Source organism: Bos grunniens, chromosome 2 (genome assembly GCF_055505025.1).
Source record: "Bos grunniens cultivar Pamir isolate PY7600 chromosome 2, Bosgru_T2T1.0, whole genome shotgun sequence".
Classification (NCBI taxonomy): Eukaryota; Metazoa; Chordata; class Mammalia; order Artiodactyla; family Bovidae; genus Bos; species Bos grunniens.
Window position 1 is genome coordinate 123,103,454 of NC_141166.1, and position 20,976 is coordinate 123,124,429.

The 20,976-nt window shown below is 36.0% G+C and overlaps 1 protein-coding gene and 1 pseudogene across 3 annotated transcripts in view; both read left to right on the forward strand.

Moving 5' to 3' along the window:
* Positions 1-18,570, forward strand: part of DNAJC10 (DnaJ heat shock protein family (Hsp40) member C10) — a 49,464-nt gene extending 30,894 nt beyond the window's left edge. For both annotated transcript variants that reach the window (XM_086361479.1, XM_086361485.1), the window contains exons 15-24: positions 1,500-1,627; positions 1,940-2,056; positions 6,356-6,457; positions 7,690-7,845; positions 9,435-9,568; positions 10,553-10,606; positions 10,896-11,043; positions 14,406-14,525; positions 16,307-16,411; positions 17,508-18,570. In XM_086361479.1, coding sequence (XP_086217605.1) covers positions 1,500-1,627; positions 1,940-2,056; positions 6,356-6,457; positions 7,690-7,845; positions 9,435-9,568; positions 10,553-10,606; positions 10,896-11,043; positions 14,406-14,525; positions 16,307-16,411; positions 17,508-17,519 — 1,076 coding nt within the window. In that variant the 3' untranslated portion in view covers positions 17,520-18,570. The remainder of the gene's footprint in view (positions 1-1,499; positions 1,628-1,939; positions 2,057-6,355; positions 6,458-7,689; positions 7,846-9,434; positions 9,569-10,552; positions 10,607-10,895; positions 11,044-14,405; positions 14,526-16,306; positions 16,412-17,507) is intronic.
* Positions 5,621-6,088, forward strand: LOC147378690 (small nuclear ribonucleoprotein E pseudogene; annotated as a pseudogene). Its single transcript, XR_015148675.1, has one exon. The product of XR_015148675.1 is annotated as a small nuclear ribonucleoprotein E pseudogene (transcript).
* Positions 18,571-20,976: the final 2,406 nt, after the last annotated feature.

Sequence of the window (20,976 nt, forward strand, 5' to 3'; positions counted from 1 at the left end):
TAACTGGATGCCTAGAATTGGAGGGAGGGAAAGCAAGTAGAAGTCTGATGTAGTCATTTATGTAAGACAAGATTGGTAATGTAGATGAGAAGTAGACAGTTTTTAAATGAATGCAAAATCAGTATAACTTGATGATTGTGTTTAAATGTAGGGAGATAAGAAAAGGAAACTCAAGTTTCTGACTTGGCAACTGAGTGACTGACTGCACCATTCTGTAAGAAAGAGAGCACTGGGGGAGAAGGTGACATGAAGTACACACCCCTGGTTCACAGTTGAATATAGGCCTGGGCTCAGGAGAAGAGTTTGGGCTAAAACTCTTTCATTGGTAATTGAAGTCTTGGGTGAGGATGACCTTGTCCAAAAGTGAATACAGAGACAAGATTGGGGTCCTGTGAATCATTTTTAAGACTGTCAAAGAAAGAAGAATTTATGAAGCAATTCAAGCAGCAGTAGTTAAAGAGTGAGGAAAGAGCAGGACAATGTGGTATCATTTATCACCGTTTAAATATTTATGAAATGTTTCTTTTCTATTGGCCTATGAACTCCTTAAAGAGAAAGTGTGTATCTCTTATTTTGCATGTGCTATGGCATTTAAAACAGGACCTGACACATAATAGGTGCTTTACTTAATATTAACTATTGAGTGAATAAATCAGAGGGCACATGGGAAAATGGATTATGTTGTGGTCCTAAGAAAGCTAGTATTTGCGAAGCCAAGGAGTATACTCTTTAAGCAGTGGCCTTTAAGCAAGGGGACCACATGATCAGATTAATGTTTTTGTAACTTGCCTCTGGTAGCAGTGTAGAAAATGAATTAGTTAAGGAAGGCAGAATAGAAAGACCAGCTTGGTTATTTCAGTAGGCTAGACTACATTTAGGCAGTAGCCTAAATCGGGGTTGGAGATGGTAAGAGATAGAATGGTTGGAGCTGTGATACAGGCAAAGAGAGAAAGCAAGAATCACTCTAGGAAATCTTTTTAGCACCTAGTGGATGATTACACTATTGTCAAGGTAGGAAAGGTGAGAAAAGGAGCAAGTTTAGGGAAGAAGAACTCAACTTTGATTTGTGTATATTTTGTTTGAAATGTCCATATGACATCCAGGTAAATATTTCCACTGGGTAACTCAGGTCTTGAATTCATAAGAGAAGTCTAGGTTGAAGAAACCGACTTCAGAGTTAGGCCATAACAGTAGTTCAGGCAAGCAAAAAGAACTCCAAGAACGTTGGGAGGAAATAATTCTCCTACTGAGGATGAAGGAAATTTTCAAAGAGGTCTTGACGTTTTATCTGATCCTGCAAGAAGCAGAGTGTAAAGCAAAGGTTTCTCTGGCAGAGCAAACTTAACGTAGTATACAGAACACTAAAACCTCCACCAAATCAATTTGTTCATAAGTTTATCTTCTCTTCAATATTTCAAGTATAAAAGCTTTGAAATGTTTCTATGGATAAAAAGACAAAGTGTAGATTTTAATTTTTCTCTTTTTTCTCTGTTTCAAAGGAAAGAAGATTCTATATGACATACTTGCCTTTGCCAAGGAAAGTGTCAATTCTCATGTTACCACACTTGGACCTCAAAATTTTCCTGCCAATGAAAAAGAACCATGGCTAGTTGATTTTTTTGCCCCTGTAAGTTATATTTATCTGTCATATTTAAACATTTTCAGGTTTTCTCTTGTTATGACCAAAAAAAAAAAAAAAGCATTTTCTAGATAACCTTGAACAATGAATATTAGAATCATGTTACTCAATTTGGCTGCTGTTACATACTGTTTTTAAGAAAGGCTGACATACTTGCCCTTCCAAGGACTGAGTATATAAATGCTTAAGATTTGTAACAGTAATAAATATTGTTTATCTTAGCATATTGCTTGTTGCAAAAAAATGTGGTTTTTTTGGTTTCATTTGGCTTGGTGCTTATGAATATTTTTTCTTCAATAGTGGTGTCCACCATGTCGAGCTTTATTGCCAGAGCTGCGAAAAGCATCAAAGCATCTTTATGGTCAGCTTAAGTTTGGTACATTAGACTGTACAGTTCATGAAGGACTCTGTAACATGGTAAGGCAAAGTATAAATATTTCTTCTAATGTTTTCGTAAAATGTTTCAGCAACCTCACACTAAAGCAATAAAATAACTTTCAAAAGTACATCTAACATTTAGAGTAGTAACATATTACTTAAATAATTTCATCAAAATGATATAAAATTATGATTGGATTAAACATAAATATTTAAGGTTTTTTTTTTAATTTAATATTACCTTTTTCAATCTATGGGCGTGTCTGGTCACTCAGATGGTAATCTGCCTGCAATGCAGGAGACCCGGGTTTGAACCTTGGGTCAGGAAGATGCCCTAGAGAAGGGTGTGGCTACCCACTCCAGTATTCTTGTCTGTGGACAGAGGAGCCTGGCGGATTGCAGTCAATGGGGTTGCAAAGAGTCGGACAGGACTGAGCAACTAACACTTTCACTATGCTTTCTTTTTGGCAACCCATAGTTTTTATTCTTTGTCTTCTAAATGTAGTTTATAGAAATTAAGCAGGCTTTTTTAAACCTTTATTTACATAACATACTTTCTTAGGTTAATAAATGTTTACTGTTCAGTTTAGGAAGAAATAGAAATTATAAAATATTTTTGGGGGGGGAATCCTAAATCAAATCAAGCCTACAGATATTAGTGTATAGGAAATCCAGTTACAGGACATAGTAAGTGATATGCGGGTATGCATACAATCTTCAAATCCCAGCATGTAGAGAACTTTTTGGGACAAATAGCAGTTCACTGGACATACACATTGAAAGAAGGAAAAAAGATATTAAAAGGACTGATAAGACTGTCGTTCAAATACAGTGTTCAGGCCTTGTATTCAAACAAACCAACTCAAAAAAATATAATTGGAGAAACTTGAGCACTGAATTTCTGATGATTTTCAGTAATTATCATGATGAAGGTATACAGATAGCCAACAGGTCTATGGAAAGTTGTTCAGCTCTGGTTATTAGAGAAATGTAAATCACCACAGTATCACCTCACATTATTTAGGATGGCTGTCACCCAAACATCTACAAATAGTAAACCCTGAAGACGGTATAGAGAAAAATGAGCCCTCCTACACTGTTGATGGGAATATAAATTGGTACAGCCACTATGGAGAATATGAAGGATCCTTAAAAAACTAACAATAGAGCTACCATATGATCCAGCGATCCTAACCCTGGGTATATATCCAAAAAAAACAAACTCTAATTTGAAGAGATACAGTTCATAGAAGCACTATTTACAATAGCCATGATACGGAAACAACCCAAGTGGCTATCAGCAGACAATTGGCTTAAGATGTGTGTGTTGGGGGCGGGGTGGGGGGGGCGGTGTTGTGTGTACACAAAGGATATTACTTGGCCAAAGAATGTTATACTTAGTGAAGTAAGTCAGACAGAGAAAGCCAAGTATTATACGATATCACTTATATGTGGAATCTTAAAAATTACACAAATCAGCCTGTATACAAAACAGAGACATGCTCACAAACAAAACAAACATTGTTAGCAAAGCCTGAGGTGATGAGTTACAAGTATGAGATTAATAGATACACACTACTACACATAAAATAAGCAACAAAGACAGTGTACAGCACAGGGAATTATATTCAATATGTGGTAATAACCTATAGTGGAAAATAATCTGAAATATATATATATATAACTAAATCATCTTGCTGTAGAACTGAAGCCTACCCAATGTTGTAAATCAACTATATTTCAATTTTTTTAGGAAGTAATGTGTTTTAAAACCATAATAGAAATAAATGTAGGGTGAAATCTTTATGCATCTATGTGAGGAATAATTCATTCCACAGAGATGCTCATGCCTGCCAGTGCACACATCCACTGAGGATAAAAGTTATGAATGATTTTAGCTTCACTGAATGTTAAACTATTGCCAAAGAAAGAGACGTTATAAAGTCGAAACAACAGACTGAGGAAGTATTTGCAGCACATACAACTGACAAAGCCTTACTGTCCAGAATGTTTAAAGACTACAGATCAGTTTTTTAAAATAGCAAAAGAATGAGGTTTAGACATTTTATAAAGGCAGAAATTCGATAAATGTGAAAAACGTTCAACTTTACTGGTCCTCAAGAAAGTACAAATTATTACGATGGTCGTATACCCTCCCTCCGTCAAATTAAAAAAATTTAGCTGACCAGTGTAGTAGCAAGTACATGAATAAATAAATTATCCAGTCATACAGTAGAATAATCATAGAGGATTTAAAACTAGATCTGTCTTTACCAGCATGTTTGGTAAATCTCAAGACTATAATGAAAAAAGCAGATTGTAGAATAGTATACAGAGTGTGATAAAATTATAGAAAGTTCATAAGTGCTCGGACATTACAGTATACTGTTTAGGAATACACATGCATGTAGCAAAAGTGTAAAACATCAGTGGATTGGATACATGCTTATTTCAGGATATTGGTTACTCCTAGCATCAGGAAGGGAAGGAAATGGGATCAAAAAGGAGAACCTCCTAAAATCTGCCAGAACAGCAGAAAAGTTAATTGTCCTTAAATGTAGCGTTAGAGATATGTATTTGTTAGATGAGTCTCTCTCTATATCATGTTTGAAATTTCATTAAAATAAGTTTAAAAAATGAAATAAGTAGGGCCTTTGGTTTTAAATGTCTTGTATGGGACTTCAAAAAGTTGCTACGCAAAAATGAAGAATTGTGTTCAACAGTAATTTGAATTCCTATAGTTCTTCTACTTTTCATCTCAGTTTTTAATTTTCTGTAGATAATTAAGCAGAGTGTAGATATTTAAACCTGGAAATATCAAATATCAAGGTATCAAATTCACCTGGAATAGAGGCCAGGATTCCTTACTCACTAATTGGTTAACCTTCACCAAGTCCCTGAGCCTCTCAGTACCTCAGTTTCCTCATCTATAAAGTTGATTCAGTAATTTTAGCTTCCAAATAGACTTGTTGTGAGGAACAGATGAGAAACTACATTTCAGTGCTAAAAAGGTGCTCAACACATAGTAAGGACTTGTCAAATGTTAGATAAATGTTTTTTCCATCTAATGGGTTATTTGTGCTCATTTACAAAAGTTTGATAAATATTTCCATTGCTTTTTCTAAAATTATTTTTGAAGTTCAGTTTGCTAATGAGTGCTTGTCAGCATTGAGGATTCATATAGTTCAGCTACAGCAAATTTAGAGATAGGGATCTGTTTATAACCTTTTAAAAAATAAAAAGCTTGAGAAGTGCTTCCTGAATTAGTGCTCATGTTAATTCTGAGGAAGGAAATTATAGTGGTTTATGTATGTATGTGTATATATATACACACACACATGCCATAAAAGCTGTTTTGTGCAAAGAATAAAAAGTGACCTCATTTTTAGCACATGATTCATAATTCTCTAATCTAAAAATGGCTGTGTGCACGTGGATTATTAGTTTATTTCCTTATTCTTGCTATGTTTATGTCCTTGATTTTCTTCCACTTCTGAACAAATTGGAGTGTTTATTATGGTTTAAAAAAAAATAATAAAACACTCAAACTAGACCCCAGTCTGCTCTTATCCCATCCATCCTGGTTCAGGCGAGTAGGAGAGGACTGCACTCATAAATGCCCGTGCTCGGACCAGGGCCAGAAGGTGCGGAAGGTGATGGTGCAGCCCATCAATCTCATCTTCAGATACTTGCAAAATAGATCGCGGATTCAGGTGTGGCTTTATGAGCAAGTGAATATGCAGATAGAGGGCTGTATCATTGGTTTTGATGAGTATATGAACCTCGTATTAGATGACGCAGAAGAGATTCATTCTAAAACAAAGTCAAGAAAACAACTGGGTCGGATCATGCTAAAAGTAGATAACATTACTCTGCTCCAAAGTGTCTCCAACTAGAAGTGACAGATGAAGTGAGAAATTGTTTGGCAATACCGTTGGTTTTTTTAGGTGTCCTTTGTTAGAGATGTAGTTCTAAAACATGTATTCATATTGTTCTGCTCACCCTTATGTTATTACCAGATGACAATAAATGCTGTGGGACTGTTTTTATCAAAAAAAATAAATAAATAAATGCCCGTGCTCACTTCTCAGTGTTTCGGTGCCTATGGATTTTATGGCAAATGGAGTAAGTGTACATAAGAATCAGCTGCTGAGGATACAGCAGTAAATCTATTTCCTTTGTTAAATTTGGCTAGGCTAAAATTTTTCAGTCATCAGTTAGGCATTGAGTCTTTTAAAATCTTGTTGCTGTTACTTAAGGCAAGCTGGTTATAAATTTGAAGCAAATAGGTAAAATATGTAGAATCTTATGTTTAATTTGTATTTTCATTCCTAACAGTATAACATTCAGGCTTATCCAACAACAGTGGTATTCAACCAGTCCAACATTCATGAATATGAAGGACATCACTCTGCTGAACAGATCTTGGAGTTCGTAGAGGTATTTTAAGTTATAGCCTATATAGCTATAAATCCTTCCATGTGTGTATATACTTCATATGAGTATTTAGTAATGTTTAATAATAGGATTTGTTATTTTTGTGCCAAAAACATCTTCTGACAAAATTATTTTTTAACTTTTCTACTCTTTTATTAATAGACTTATTCTCAGAGTTCATAGCTAGTGTGTGCTTTGTTTGTTACCTAGTATGGTGCCTTGTACTTGGTGGACACAATTAAATACGTGAAATTAAAACTTCTACATAAAGCCTTGTCACCCCTCTCCCCGCCCCCGTTTTCTCTAGTTTTCTCTAATCTACCACAGATTATTTCTTTTTGGTCCCATATAGATTAGATAGCAGTGAATCCCATTCTTGGATAGTTCCAAGAAATATGTGGCTAAGGACAGTCTTACCTCAGCCACCAATGGAAGGATTCTGCAGGCCTCAGCAGCTTATGCCAAGCCTGCTGCGTTCTTAGCCCAGAAGTGCTCTACTGGAGCATCTACCCACCTTTTTTTTTAATCACTACAAATCTTAATTGACTAAAATAGTTAACAGGGGACTCCTAAAAAAATGAACAGTCGTAGCTTATTATCTATGCAGTTGCCCTCCCAGCCTCTGTCCTACTCTTCTCTTCCTCCTCCTGAAAAATAATAGCTTTTTGTTTTGTGTTGTCTGTCTCCCCAGGGGAAGCTAACATGATTAGTATTACCCAGTCATGATAGACTGAAGCTTGTTATTAACAAAACAGCATTTGAAACAAGTGATCTGAGGTTGTGCAGTATCTCAAGTGGGAATGTCAGAAAAACAGGATAGTAGGCTTTCCATTAATAATTAAAGGGTCCTTTCCAAACCAGTTATTGGTTCCAAAAAGAACTATGTGGCCTATGTAGACATCTGGGCAGCTCTTGAATCTCTTGCCTCATCTACCCACAACCTTAAAGTTGCCACTTTTCTCTGCCTAAGATGGTTTTAGTGATACATAGAGATAAGAAAATATTCCTTGATTTAATAAGACTGATGGGCAGAATCCAAACTTAAAAAGTAAATTAAGGATCATTTCTTCCTTTTTTAAAATAATCCACTATAGATTCTCTTTAAATATCCTAATGTATCCTTTGATCATTCAAAAGCAGAAACTTTTCCAAGTGACATATACCAACAATTTGCCCAAGACTATGTGAACTACTCTTTTTTATATCTGTTACAATGAATGGTATATTCTCTTTAGGATCTTATGAATCCTTCAGTGATCTCTTTGACACCTACCACTTTCAACGAACTGGTTAAACAAAGAAAGCATGATGAAGTCTGGATGGTTGATTTCTATTCTCCATGGTGTCATCCATGTCAAGTCTTAATGCCAGAATGGAAAAGAATGGCCCGGGTATAGTAAAAGAATTTATTGTCCAAGTCTTAACATTTACTAAGAATGTTTATTTAACAATTACTTTGAAACTGAGATGAATGAACCTACCTCCAGATTGTCACTTAATAAGAGTTTTGATCGTTTTTTATATAACGATTAGATTTCAACTCTACTTCTCTCTGGTGCTGAATAGTATACAATAATGACCCTTTTTTCTGTGTCACTTGGTTTGACCAAATTTCTGCCAACATCAACACAAAGATCCTCTTTGTTTCATATTAATATTTTTTCTACCTCTTCATTGTTAGAGCTTAGAAATACAGTTTCTTCACAGTATTATAAGATAATAAAGAAAAAAATGGCCTTGATCAATGAAATAGTTAGATTTTTAAGTTTCCTACAGAGCATTATAAATCATGAAAGATTGGAAACAAATTATTTAAATATCAGAATGGAAAATGCAATTACTATTTTATTTATAACGTAAAAAATGAATAAACCTAAGAGTTAACATTCTTTCTAGTATTTAAATTCATAATAATATAATTTTCCACTCTTTTCAATAAAATTTTTAAATTCGGGCATGACTCAGTATGCTATCTGCAATCCACATTTCCATTTTAAAAAGTAATTTTAAAGTACTGTTGCAAAGAAATTCATTAGTTCTTGGTTTCTGACACATCAAATTTTAGATATATGTAATTTTCCCCATGTAATAGATGAATGAAATCAGTTATTTAGTTTACAATAATTTTAGTAAGTTTTTGACTACAAAATTAGATTTCCAATTCATTACTGTAAATGTTCTATTATGTTTTAAGCCCTTAACCATTTGTATTTGGCAAAAATCACTGGTAGATAATATAGTAACCATCTAACGGTAACTACTTCTCTATTGTAAACATAAAAAATTGTTATGGAGCATCTACTACATCCTATGCTGGAGAATGCTTAATCTAATGTCTGGCCCCGAACTCTCATTAGACATCTCTCAGAGGTCACAGTTTCCAACCCAAGTTGAGTCTCGAAATTGAAGCCAACATGTTTAAAGTCGAATTTGCCGTTTGTCCTCAAAACTAAGTCTCTTTTTCTAACTTATTCATCTCTATCAAAGTTACTATTCTCTTAATTACCCAGACTTGAAACCTGAAGGGGATTCACTCACCTTTGATTCATTCCTTCTAAAAAATTGCAATCAAATGGACATGACATAAAATTCATTTTCCCAGTTTTCAAGTGTATAACTCAGTAATTTTCAGTATATTTGCAGTGTTGTATAACCATTACCACTAATTCCAGAACATTTCCATCTCCCTAAAAAGAAACCCCATACTTTTCAATACCCTCTTCTCCCTGCTGCTGCTAAGTCACTTCAGTGGTGTCCGACTCTGTGCGACCCCAGAGAAGGCAGCCCACCAGGCTCCCCCGTCCCTGGGATTCTCCAGGCAATAACACTGGAATGGGCTGCCATTTCCTTCTCCAATGCATGAAAGTGAAAAGTGAAAGGGAAGTCGCTCAGTCGTGTAAAAAAAAAAAAAAAAAAAAATTGTTATGGAGGTAATTTAATTCTAATTACTTTGATCTATTCATTTTTTTTTCTTTTATAGACATTAATTGGACTGGTCAATGTGGGCAGTATAGACTGCCAACAGTATCATTCTTTTTGTGCCCAAGAAAATGTTCGGAGATACCCTGAGATAAGATTTTTTCCCCAAAAATCAAATAAAGCTTATGAATATCAGTAAGTATTCTCTAAAATTTGAAGGCATTTATATAATCATTTATTTTTATACAGTTAAAATTTTAAAGTTAGGCTAACTAAATAAAAGTTAAACCACTCAGTATTTTGGGAGAACCCACACCTTATTTAAAATAGTGTGGGAATGAGGAATTTACAAAGCGAAAAGTGGACTGCCTGGGCACACCGATTGTGAAGCTGACAGTCTGGTATAGAAGGAAATGAGAGGAGGAACATTTATTAAGCCCCTCTTTGGTTTCAGGTACTGTACTAGAGACTTTTTGCTCACATTATTTCCACTTGTCTTCACACATACTCTTGAGAAGTAAGAATTATTACCCTTCCTTACTATTACAGATAAATAAACTGTTTCACAGACCTTGGATAACTTTCCCAAGTCACACATCTGCGAAGGTTTGAGGTTGGGCTTTGAGCTCAGATCGGTGTCACCCATGCTGTTTCGACAACACCATATGGCATTTCAAGTAGGAAACTCAAATACAAGACAGAATATAATAAATATTATTAAAAAGTAGAAATGAACCATGGATTTCAGAGAGAAGGATCACAACCATGAGAGGAAATCACGAGGCTGCATTTATGCTGTCCCTGTTGACATGTGTCTTAAAAAGTGGATAGGAATTTGATGGACTATAATAACCAGGGTAAAGGTTTCAGAACCAAAGCCTTGGAGATTTTGAGTTTTGCCATTACCGTAGGTCTTTGGGAGATGTCCAGCAGACATCTAAACATTTAGGTCTGTTTTGAGCATACTCACACACAAAAACGTCGAGACTAGAAAAAATATGTTTGGAAAGCAATGTAAGCCTTGTAAGCTTAGTATTTGTGGCTAAGGTATATCTGAGAAAAGAGGTGCCAGATAAAGTCAGTCAACTGAACTTTTAAATTGCTACAAAGGAAATGTTTTCTGAACATACCCAATAATAGAAATAACGGTTTACAACTTACATATTTTTCTTCTTTCAGTAGTTACAATGGTTGGAATAGAGATGCTTATTCTCTAAGAATCTGGGGTCTAGGGTGAGTAATTAAATTATGTATAATTGTATAAATTATATTCAATGCTCTTTACCTTCCTCTTATGTCTGTGGCTAAATTTACTCAGTTAAGGTTCTAGCACTTTTCTCCTAAGTAACACTTACTTAGGAAAGTTCTAGCACTTAGGAAGGACTAATTTACCAAGATAAGGTTATGCTTTATTATATTGTCTTTCTTTGAAGTCTATTTTTAACTTATAAAGATTTGCAATAGTCTGTTCTAGATGTTTGCTTTGACTTGTATAATAAATAATTTTGATCCCTTGTCACAGATTTTTACCTCAAGCATCTATAGATCTAACACCTCAGACTTTCAATGAAAAGGTTTTACAAGGGAAAAACCATTGGGTGGTTGATTTCTATGCTCCTTGGTGTGGACCTTGCCAGAACTTTGCTCCAGAGTTTGAGCTCTTGGCTAGGGTAAGTCTTATCTATCTACTGAAATAAGTTGTAGTCACACTCATGTTTGAATAATTAGATAAGATTTTGTAAATAATAATTTTTTCCTTAAAAGTTTCCTCTGAATTTAAAAACTCTGTTCCATTTCTGTGATTTTGATCTTTGCAGTAGGTTCTTGCTTCTTCACTAAAGCTTGTAACTGCCTACCTACCTACCTTGATTGAAAACATCTACTTAACCAAAATAAGCCGGAAACCTCACTTCTTCCCTTGTTCTTTATTTTCTTCCTGCTGCCCTCCAGGCAGTCACTAGGTCCTGTCACTAGATCCTGTCAGTTCAGTCTCCTAAACTTCTTTGAAATCTGTCATCCCTCTGCTAGCCTGTTGGTCACGCCTTCATCATCTAGACTTAGTTATATGCGCCTCTTAACTAGTCTCATACTGCCAGTCTTCCCTCTTCAGTTCCACTGTAATGATCTTTCTGAAATATTGCCTTCTCTAGCTTTCTGTTAACCACATTTCTTGACATGCGTTCTTGATTACAGCTGTCTAATCTGACCCTCCTGACCTCTTTAGCTTTTTCCCTCTCCCTGACAGTATACTGCAGGCACGACAACGTACTCCAGGTTCTCTGAACAAGTGCTTTTACGTACATGCTGTTCCCTCTCTAAAATGCGTTTTCCTTACTTTGGCCATCTGGATTGTTTTTTTGTCCCTAATCTACAAAACCCAGCTCCAGTGGGATTTCTGTATTCTCTCCCCTTCCCAGTACCCCTTCAGGATGCTTACACATTGTATGTTAACTATATCTGTCTCCTCCAGAAACTGTGAGCTTCTTGAAAGCAGTATATGTACCTATCTGTATATCCCCGGTGTCTTAACTCGATGAACACTTACAAAATGAAAGTAAACGCGGTTTATTTTGGTGTTTCTGTCATAAGTCCTAAATTGTTAGCTTCCCCACCTCTGTACTCAAGGAATTTTGCCTTTGGCTACAGAACATTCATTAGAATGAGAAAGCCAGCACTAGTTCCACCAGCCTGAAACGGAAGCTGAGCATCCAGAGAGATTTCAAACTCCTGTGGAGCCGTAAGAGATAGTTTTAGTTATTCACTGGTTTTTGAAATAAAAGGTTATTCTTTTTTTTTTTTTTCTACATATTATATCTTTTTTTCCTCTTATGCTTCTTTTTCTCCAGTAATCCTAACAAAAATGTTTTATTCCCTTATCTCTTAAGTACTAAAAAACTTAATTTAGCTATTTTGTAATGCAGCTGTATCTTGAATATAGCAGAAATTATTTAAAAGGTCATTCAGCAAATCCTGAGCACCAAGTAAAAAACACTATGCCAAACATTAGGGCTGAAAAAAATGGAAAGATGAATATTGCATGTTTTTTAAATGAGATTTTAATCTATTGGGAAGGTAAAATGCAAATATATATAAATCAGTAGAATCTTTAGTGAAATTGGAGCAAAACAGGAGTATGGGGAGCAGGTCAGAGTCATACCAGGAGACAAAAGGCTCCCCGGAAAAGGTAGTGTTTGAGATGAGAATTGCAGTATGGCTAGGACGGTGGCCCTTGGAAGGGTTGACTCAGGGGTGCTCTAAACAGAGAAGCCAGAATTTGCAGAGATGCAGGGCACACAGACAGCGGAGCAGGCTCAGGCTTTTCCTCTGTTGGTCCAGTGTCACCAGAGGATAAAGATAAAAGGGGCGTGGCCAAAACTGAGGCTCTTGGCCAGGCAAGGACAAGATGGTTTGGTCAGCTTGCCTGCACTCACACTGTACACTTTTCCTCGCTGCTCATACTGCTCAGAATGTATTCTATAGACGCATGGGAGGAGAGCTGTTGGATTTGTCAGGATCCACTTTATATTGTAAAAGGATCACACTGAACAGACTGAACCTGGCCGTCAAGACGAGAGAAAGATCAGAGCACCAAAACCAGTATAGTGTCCTTCTGTAACTGAGAGTACAAGCCAGCTAGATTTCTCTGACCTTCACTATGAGCGAGAGAGAGAGAGAGTGTGTGTGTGTGTGTGTGTGCACACGCGTGCTTCTGCATGCAGCCTTGCTGGTGCCCTAGCACAAGTTAGTCTGCCTTTAGTACCCCAACCTTGGGGGCAAAATTACAGGTAGCTGGGGTATTTTAATTGTTCTGAAGTGAGAGGTGATAACCTGAACCAGGATCATGGCAGTGGTCATACAAAGAATGAAACAAATATGAGAGATAAGAATGACTAGGATTTAGTTAGTGTTTATTTGTAATAAGTGTAGGAGAAAAAGGAGTCTAGCGTGGCCCTAGTTTCTGGCCTGAATTAAGTGAACAGTAGGACAGAAGGGCTGATAGGTTAAGGGAGAAAGGAGTCATTTTAGAAATGGTATCTTGAAGGTGCTTTAGCTGAGACAGGCCAGTACATAGTTGACTGCAATCAAGGGAATGTTGGGGTTCAGCAGCATATAGATGTATAAAATCTCCCTGGGAGATTGTTCACAGTGGGAAAAAATGCTGATGAAATACGGAACTCTGGTTGGACATTTCGAGGGGCAGATGTAGGAGGAGTGCCCCTTGCTGGAAATGAAGAACAGTAACCAGAGGAATCGGGTAGCCAAGAGACTAGTGATAAGTGCCAGGAAAGAAAAGAGGAGAGAAAGGAGTGGTCAGTCATGTCAGATAGTCACTAAGAAGACTGAAAAGTGTTCATTGAGTTTGGTCAAGTAGAAGTCATTGGTGAACTTACAGCAGTTTCAGCAGAGGGAGCAATGAGAACAGAAGCTAGCTAAAATGTGTTGATAGTAAGTAGATGATGGGGAAGTGGTCAAGGAATAAATTTGAAAAAGAAGCAGGGTGGCGATTAGAGGAATCAGTGCCATTAAAGAAGGGATTCTTTTTTGGTCATATGTATATATGCTAAACAACAGCAACAGTATATGCTCACGAGTGAGTAAGAGCTCTGATGGGGAGGGACCAGAGAATGTTGAGATAGTCAGCCTTCCATGGGAGGAAGTTGCTCACCTCAGCAGATGAGACTGGAGATAGGAGGAACAGAAAGACAGAATCTCAGACGTTTGTGGGTGACAGGAAGAAGGTGAGGTCCTTCAGGGTAAAGCTTCTCAATTTTCTTGATAAGGCAAAGGAGAGTTTATTTGCTATTGGAGGGGCCGTGCTAGGTAAATAAGAGTTCAGAGCTAGTAAGAATTTGGAAGCAGTCTTGCTTAAATGGAAAAGATTAAAACTATGTTGTTTTGGTTTGGGGTTTTTTAAGTAACAAATCCTTGCATTTATAAATATTTAGAATTTTTAGTATCATATTGCTCTGTGGTTGCCAGAGTAGTAGATACCAAAGAGAATAACAACAAAAGCATATTATTCTTTTTTCAGACACTTAAAGGAAAAGTAAAAGCTGGAAAAGTAGACTGTCAGGCTTATGCTCAAACTTGCCAGAAAGCTGGTATCAGAGCCTATCCGACTGTGAGATTGTATCCTTATGAAAGGGCAAAGGTATGTACATGCCTTCCTCTGTGTCCCTTTTCTTTAGCAGGTAAAGCGTTTCTAGTTTCTTTCCTTTTGTCGTTTCTCACTGTGTCGCGTGCCACTGAAACAGCTGCTTTTCACATACACACGAAGTGATTTTAAAATTTTGTTCTGCCTCACAGTTGATATGATGGTCTCCAGGGCCTTAAAATTTCTGAACTCGTGAATAGGGAACTACTAAATACACATACCAAAACACTAACAGTGGTTTTGTGTGGGTGGTAGAATTCAAGGTAATTGTTTTCTGTGAAGTTTTGTGTTTCCTATTTTTATAGAATTAACATATATTACCTTTATGATTAGTTCTTCCAGGAAAGAAAAAGAAAAAAAGAGAATACTGTCATAACTGAAATAGCCTTAGTACCTGAAAATTTATCTTGAGGAATATGCATTAATGGTTTAGACTATTAAAGTTAGGGTTTTGTGATTCATTCATAATTTCTTTTTTGGGGCCACTGACACTGGTTTTTAACTTTCTTTTTAAAGACAGTTTAACCCATTAGACCTAGCACACAGTTTGAAGTTCCACCAGGAAGAAGGAAACTGGTGGCTCCAGATCCAAGTCTTTATGGTCACTATTACAAAAGTGTATACCTTTTAGCCAGTGTAACTGCTAACCGAAAGGATTCACGACCTTTGCCATCTTCCTAAGTAAAAGACTAAGACATTTTTGACAATAAAGCTGTGATAGACAAGTATTTGTTATGCATACATTTTCTGGTAAAACATTGAGATAAATAATTTCAAATGTTTTGATACATAACTTTTGAGAAAGTATATCAGATTAAGATCTTGTGCAATTTATTTGTGATTATAATACATTTTGAAATAGAGCTAAAGAAACTAGATGATGAATTTCAGAATTCTAGACTTGTCAGACACCTACATTTTTCAGTGAAGGATTCTTATTTATGATGAAGGTATCTCTCTCTCAACAAAGTCTGGGGTAAGCAGAACTCAGAGTAAAGGAACTTTATACCAAAGCCTGACTCTTCATTCCTCTGGCTTCTGAGTTCTCAGAACACCTTGAGAATTAGATATATAAATAGGTGTCTTATTCAGGTAGAATGATGTTAGGGAAATATCAGTATAATGAGCAGTCACAGAATTAACCAAGCCATACAGGGAACTGTTTGAAAACATGATGTCACCATATGTCCGAATGGAAAGGCAGGGGTAGAATCCAGAAGTCCAGCAGACAAGGCCACAGCAGAATAAAGATCAAAGTGAGAAGTACCAACCAGGTGAGCAGCTATTCACAGAAACAGAATCCTAGCACACAGTTTGAAGTTCCACCAGGAAGAAGGAAACTGGTGGCTCCAGATCCAAAATAACCAGACCTGGATGTATTGACCTGACCCTTCCCCCTGCTTTTCAGCCACCTTCCTGCCATAGGCAGATGAGAACCAGGAAATACATGGCTTTGCGTGGTTGTAATTGGTCAAAGTTTTGTCTGTGCCAACCAGTGACTTTAGAATGTTTTGAGTCCTCTGGGGACATCTTTTCTTATACAGTTTAGATGTCTTGATACATTTGGAGTTAGCAATGCATTTTAACCAATTAATTACATGTTCCCATAACAGTATTGTTAGTATTTATTTCTGGTAAGTTATTGGTTGATTGCTTTTGCCAGCAGCATTTCCTTGAAGAAGTTTTAAGTTTTAAACATTTAATCAAGTTTCTTAGGTGGAAATGTCAGTTTTGTTTAGATACTTAAAAGGTTATAAGAAGAGTATTTTCAATTTTAGAGAAATACTTGGGGAGAGCAAATAGACTCCAGAGATGCAAAAGAGATTGCTACCTTAATATATGAAAAATTGGAAAAGCTCCAAAATCATGAGAAAAGAGATAAGGTAAGGACTAAATCTAGAACTGACTTTGACAGATATTATTTAAATGTATTCTTACTGTACAGTATATGTATCAAACAGTAAAGCAAAGCTTCAAAAAACAGTAAGGTGGTTAGAAACTTTTTCTTTGGAAACTATGAAAATCAGAATGTAGCTTCTGAAATGCTTAGAAATGTGGACAAGTGAAGCTGTTTAACAGAAAAATAGTAACTATGGTCATAAATTTTGGTCAAATGTAAAAGCATTGATTTGAGCCTTAAAACACCTCTTGGAGAGCAAGTTTTCTTTTGTTCTTGGTATAGTCAGGATATATTAGGAGCCGTATTCATCTTGACCTGCCCCACCCCCTTGAATTACTAATCTATCAAGAAGCGGTACAACCTCTTTCTTGCTCTTCTAAAGAGGGCTATTCATGTTTTCCTTTTTTAAAATCAGTATCAGTGTAAGACACTTAGAAACCGACCAGCAAGTTTACAAATGGTAGAATCCTTTCTGAATGGAATTTAATACATTCACGTATAAGGTTTCTTGGATTCTTTCCCCTGTAAGGTGAAAGGACGAAAGAAGAGCACAGCTTCTAGAGGGCCAGAGAATCTGGCTTTACAGAGCCATGTTAGAATGATACCCTCACATACAAAGCTTTACAGCCTACTTCAAGAATTCTATTTTATCCAAATCTAAAAGATAGAAATGAAAGTTTTTTTTTTCATTTTTTGTGAACAATTTTTTCTGACATTTTGGATATGTTAGTTTTCTCACAATGTTTTATCTTTAGAATTCTGACTTTTAGCTCCTTAGACATTTGAAATCAAACATTATTAGTCAAAAGTAGAATAACTGAAATTAAGTTAAAGAGCGTGCCAAAGGATGACTTTGAAAGTGGTAAGTTATAATTGTATTACATGCCATGGGCAGGTGAGAATTGTGAGATATCCTTTTCCCACTGTTAGACAAGGAATACTTCCATGTGATCTATAAAATAAGAATATTAAGTAATTATTTTTGAAAAAGTAAAACTTAGGTCAGTTAATTATTTTTACCTTTTAACATTAGATGTTTAAGAGAAAAGAATTCAATCACTTTTACATTATTATTGTAGGACGAACTTTAATGACGTTGAAAATGAAGAAAAAATTGAAAAGAAATCGACAGATGACATCAGAAGATACCTTTTCAGAAAGTTAATTATATTCCTGATGGGAATAAATGAACCTTATCTTGGACTTAATATTGCACTGCCTGAATCTGTACAACATTGATATAAATGAAAGGTCTGCAGACTTTTCTATAAACGGCCAGATCATAAATATTTTAGGCTCTGTAGACCATGTATGGTTTTTTGTTACATATTCTCTGGTTTGGTTTTGGTTACAACCCCTTAAAAAATGTAAAAACCATTCTCGACTCAGGGCTGTGTACAAATAGGCCACAAGCCACATTCAGCCTGTGGGCCACAGATTGCTGACTCCCAGAAAGGTGTTTAGGCTGGCTGGCCTAAGAGATAAAAGTGTATTTTATCACTTAACGTTTTGGGGCTGGCCTGTAAGGAGAACTTGGTTTTTAGTCACCTGTTCTAAAAAATCTCTGAGATTGATGCTCTGACCATGTATTATTTCATTTAAAAAAACATTCAAAATGTGGGAAAACCATCTTTCTAATGGTTGAAGAATTGGTTGTAATTTTTCACATATGACAAAAAATTTTCTAACAGTAAACAAATCCTATTGACTTATACAGTATTCATAAATATCTGAGGGGGTGGAATATATATAGTAATTAACTGGGCATTGTAAACTATCTCAAGTATTTCTGTTTTAAAGATAAGTGTTCATTTATTTTTTGAGCTGCTTTCATAATAGTTTTTCCCTGTGATGGTAATTGATTTTTTGAAGCATCTTTCTAATAATTCATTTTTAGCTCCTGGGCTTTGATGCGTGTCTTCCATTTACAATTGCCTTTTTTCCTTCATAGTTGTGGTTTTTCATTCTTCAAAACTTTATTGGTCAAGAAGGAAAAATTTTGTTTGTTTCACTATAGCTCCTTATGATACTGTGGTTATTTCAATTATTTACTGTTGGAGGCTGCCATTTTCAGGTAAATATTGGCATAATAACTGAAGTTATTTCTGTAAGAAAATCAAATATAAAAATCTAAGAATGGGATCTTTTCATTTCTTAGTTGTTCAGAGTCAAAGAATCTGATTACTTTTTCCTTACACGTTAACAAAACATTGTAACATGTAGTTATTTAGTTATATTGCAGAGTATATGGAATGGTAAAAATCCCAGTTAATCAAGAGGTCAACAAATTATTTAAAAAACTTAAAATTTCCCCAAAACCTATTTGAATTATGCTTTATTATATTGGGAGTTTTGGGTGTTTTTTTTTTTAATATCACTTTACCCCATTCCCCAAAATGTCCTCATAAAGGTTTAATTTACAAGTGCAACTTATCCAAAAAGTGATCAGGTTTTTTTTTTTCATCAAGTCTAACCTTATTCTTCATATTCTCTCCCATATAATTTCTCATGTATCTTTTAACTTCTCTTGAATTCCACTTTATATGTGTAAGCACATACAGGACAGTCACTTCTAACCTTAATCTTACATCAGCTTTTTTTTTAACTTATGATTAGTAATGGCAAGTGTATTTCATTTATTAAATTTACAAACACTAGAAGATTTTCAAAAATTGACTTGTTTCTACAAGAATTCCAAAATGGAATACCTAGAGAAGTTTTTTTAATATTTACTGAACTTGTACAAGTACCATGCTGGACACTGAGGAGTGTGCAAAAGTAAACTAATCACAAGACTTAGCCCTGTCTCCTTAGTGTCTGTCCATTCACAGTTCTGACACAGAATCCATAAACAAGCTTATAGGTACCTGTAGTAGTATCTATATAAGGAATTCCAGACTGACTTGTTGAGAAACATCTTTTAGGCAGTAAATGAAATAGTAAATATTATCTACCCCATAATTAGGCCTAAGTGCGTGCCTGTGGAATTAATTAGCTGAAAAGCCAGGGCTACCTGGGAGACATATTAAGTAATATGTATCATAAAAGTAACATACATCAGAATTTTCTGCAATCATATCAGTATCATTCGGTATTTAAAGACAGTGGTTTTAATTGCAAGTGCACAACGATGACATTCAAATTCATGAATTGTTCCATATTTTGGGGCTTCCCAGGTGGCGCTAGTGGTAAAGAACCCACCTGCCAGTGCAGGAGATGTAAGAGACACAGGTTCAATCCCTGGGTTGGGAAGGTCCCCTGGAGAAGAAAATGATAACCCACTCTAGTATTCTTGCTTGGAGAATCCCATGGAAGAGGAACCTGGCAGGCTACAGTCCGTGGGGTCACACAGAGTCAGGCACCACTGAAGTGACTTAAGTATAAATTATTGATCATATATAAAAATATTGAGTCCTTCTTTATATATATGTTTAACACGCGATTTGCATTTAGGTCACGAAGAGTCAGACACGACTGGGTGACTCAACAACAATTGACCTTTCAATAACACAGGTTCAGTCACATGCAGATCTTTTTTAATAAATAGGTTCTACAGTACATAATCCATGGTTGGCTAAATCCACAAATGCAGAATTTCAGATACATAGTGCCAACTCTGAAGTTATACATGGGTTTTTGACTCTGCTGGAGCTTGGCACTCCTCACCCCCACATTATTCAAGGGACAGCTCTACTATCATCCAGTCTCCTTGATGGGTATATCTTGTGAGCAGTAACACCAGAATAATGGATGGAAGCTGATGTCAAACAGGGCCGTATCAATAATAAATCCCAAAATGTGGTGTCTTGATCATTTGGTTGCATTATCTTGTCACGAGTGGATGATTTAGCAGCCTGCTCTGAAAATTCATAATCATATTTGAAACAATCTGTTCTGCTCTAAATTAATTTACCTAAGATTCAAAAGTGGATGAGTAAAATAGCTCAGTAGAAAAAATAAGTCCAACAGAAGGATCCTGGTATGTCGAGAAACTTGTTCCATCAAGGGCTCCTGAGACAACTGCACATTTAACAGCACCCAAGGATTAGTCATCATGACCAGACACAGTAGGAAAGAGGAAAACCCAGAAACATGCTCTTCATCAGTCCACCCTCTGGGCCAACAAGTCTGTTAAGAGTCTGTGCTAATGTTCACCAAAAATATTATTATATGTTATTTAACTACTGATGAACAATTCATTAAATAACTTCTATTCCAAACATTTTGAGGAGGTAAAGGATTTTTTTTTGTTTTTAAAATCAGCAGGTTCCAGTACAAGATGACTCCCAAATTCACCTCCTCCCATGGACAAATTAAATAACAGTTACATACAGAACAGTTCTCTCTGAAAGAAATCCAGAGTCTAGCTGAGTAACTTTTTACACATCAGGTGGATGAGCAAAAGCCCACATTGGAATGGGTAGGAGAAGCTGAAGACATGGTCTCACCATAAATCCCACCTGACACAGTGACCCAACCAGGGGGATCTCAGGACTACAAGTTTCTCCTAAGGATCAAAAGGTTTGGACCCCACAGCTGGTGCTGCAG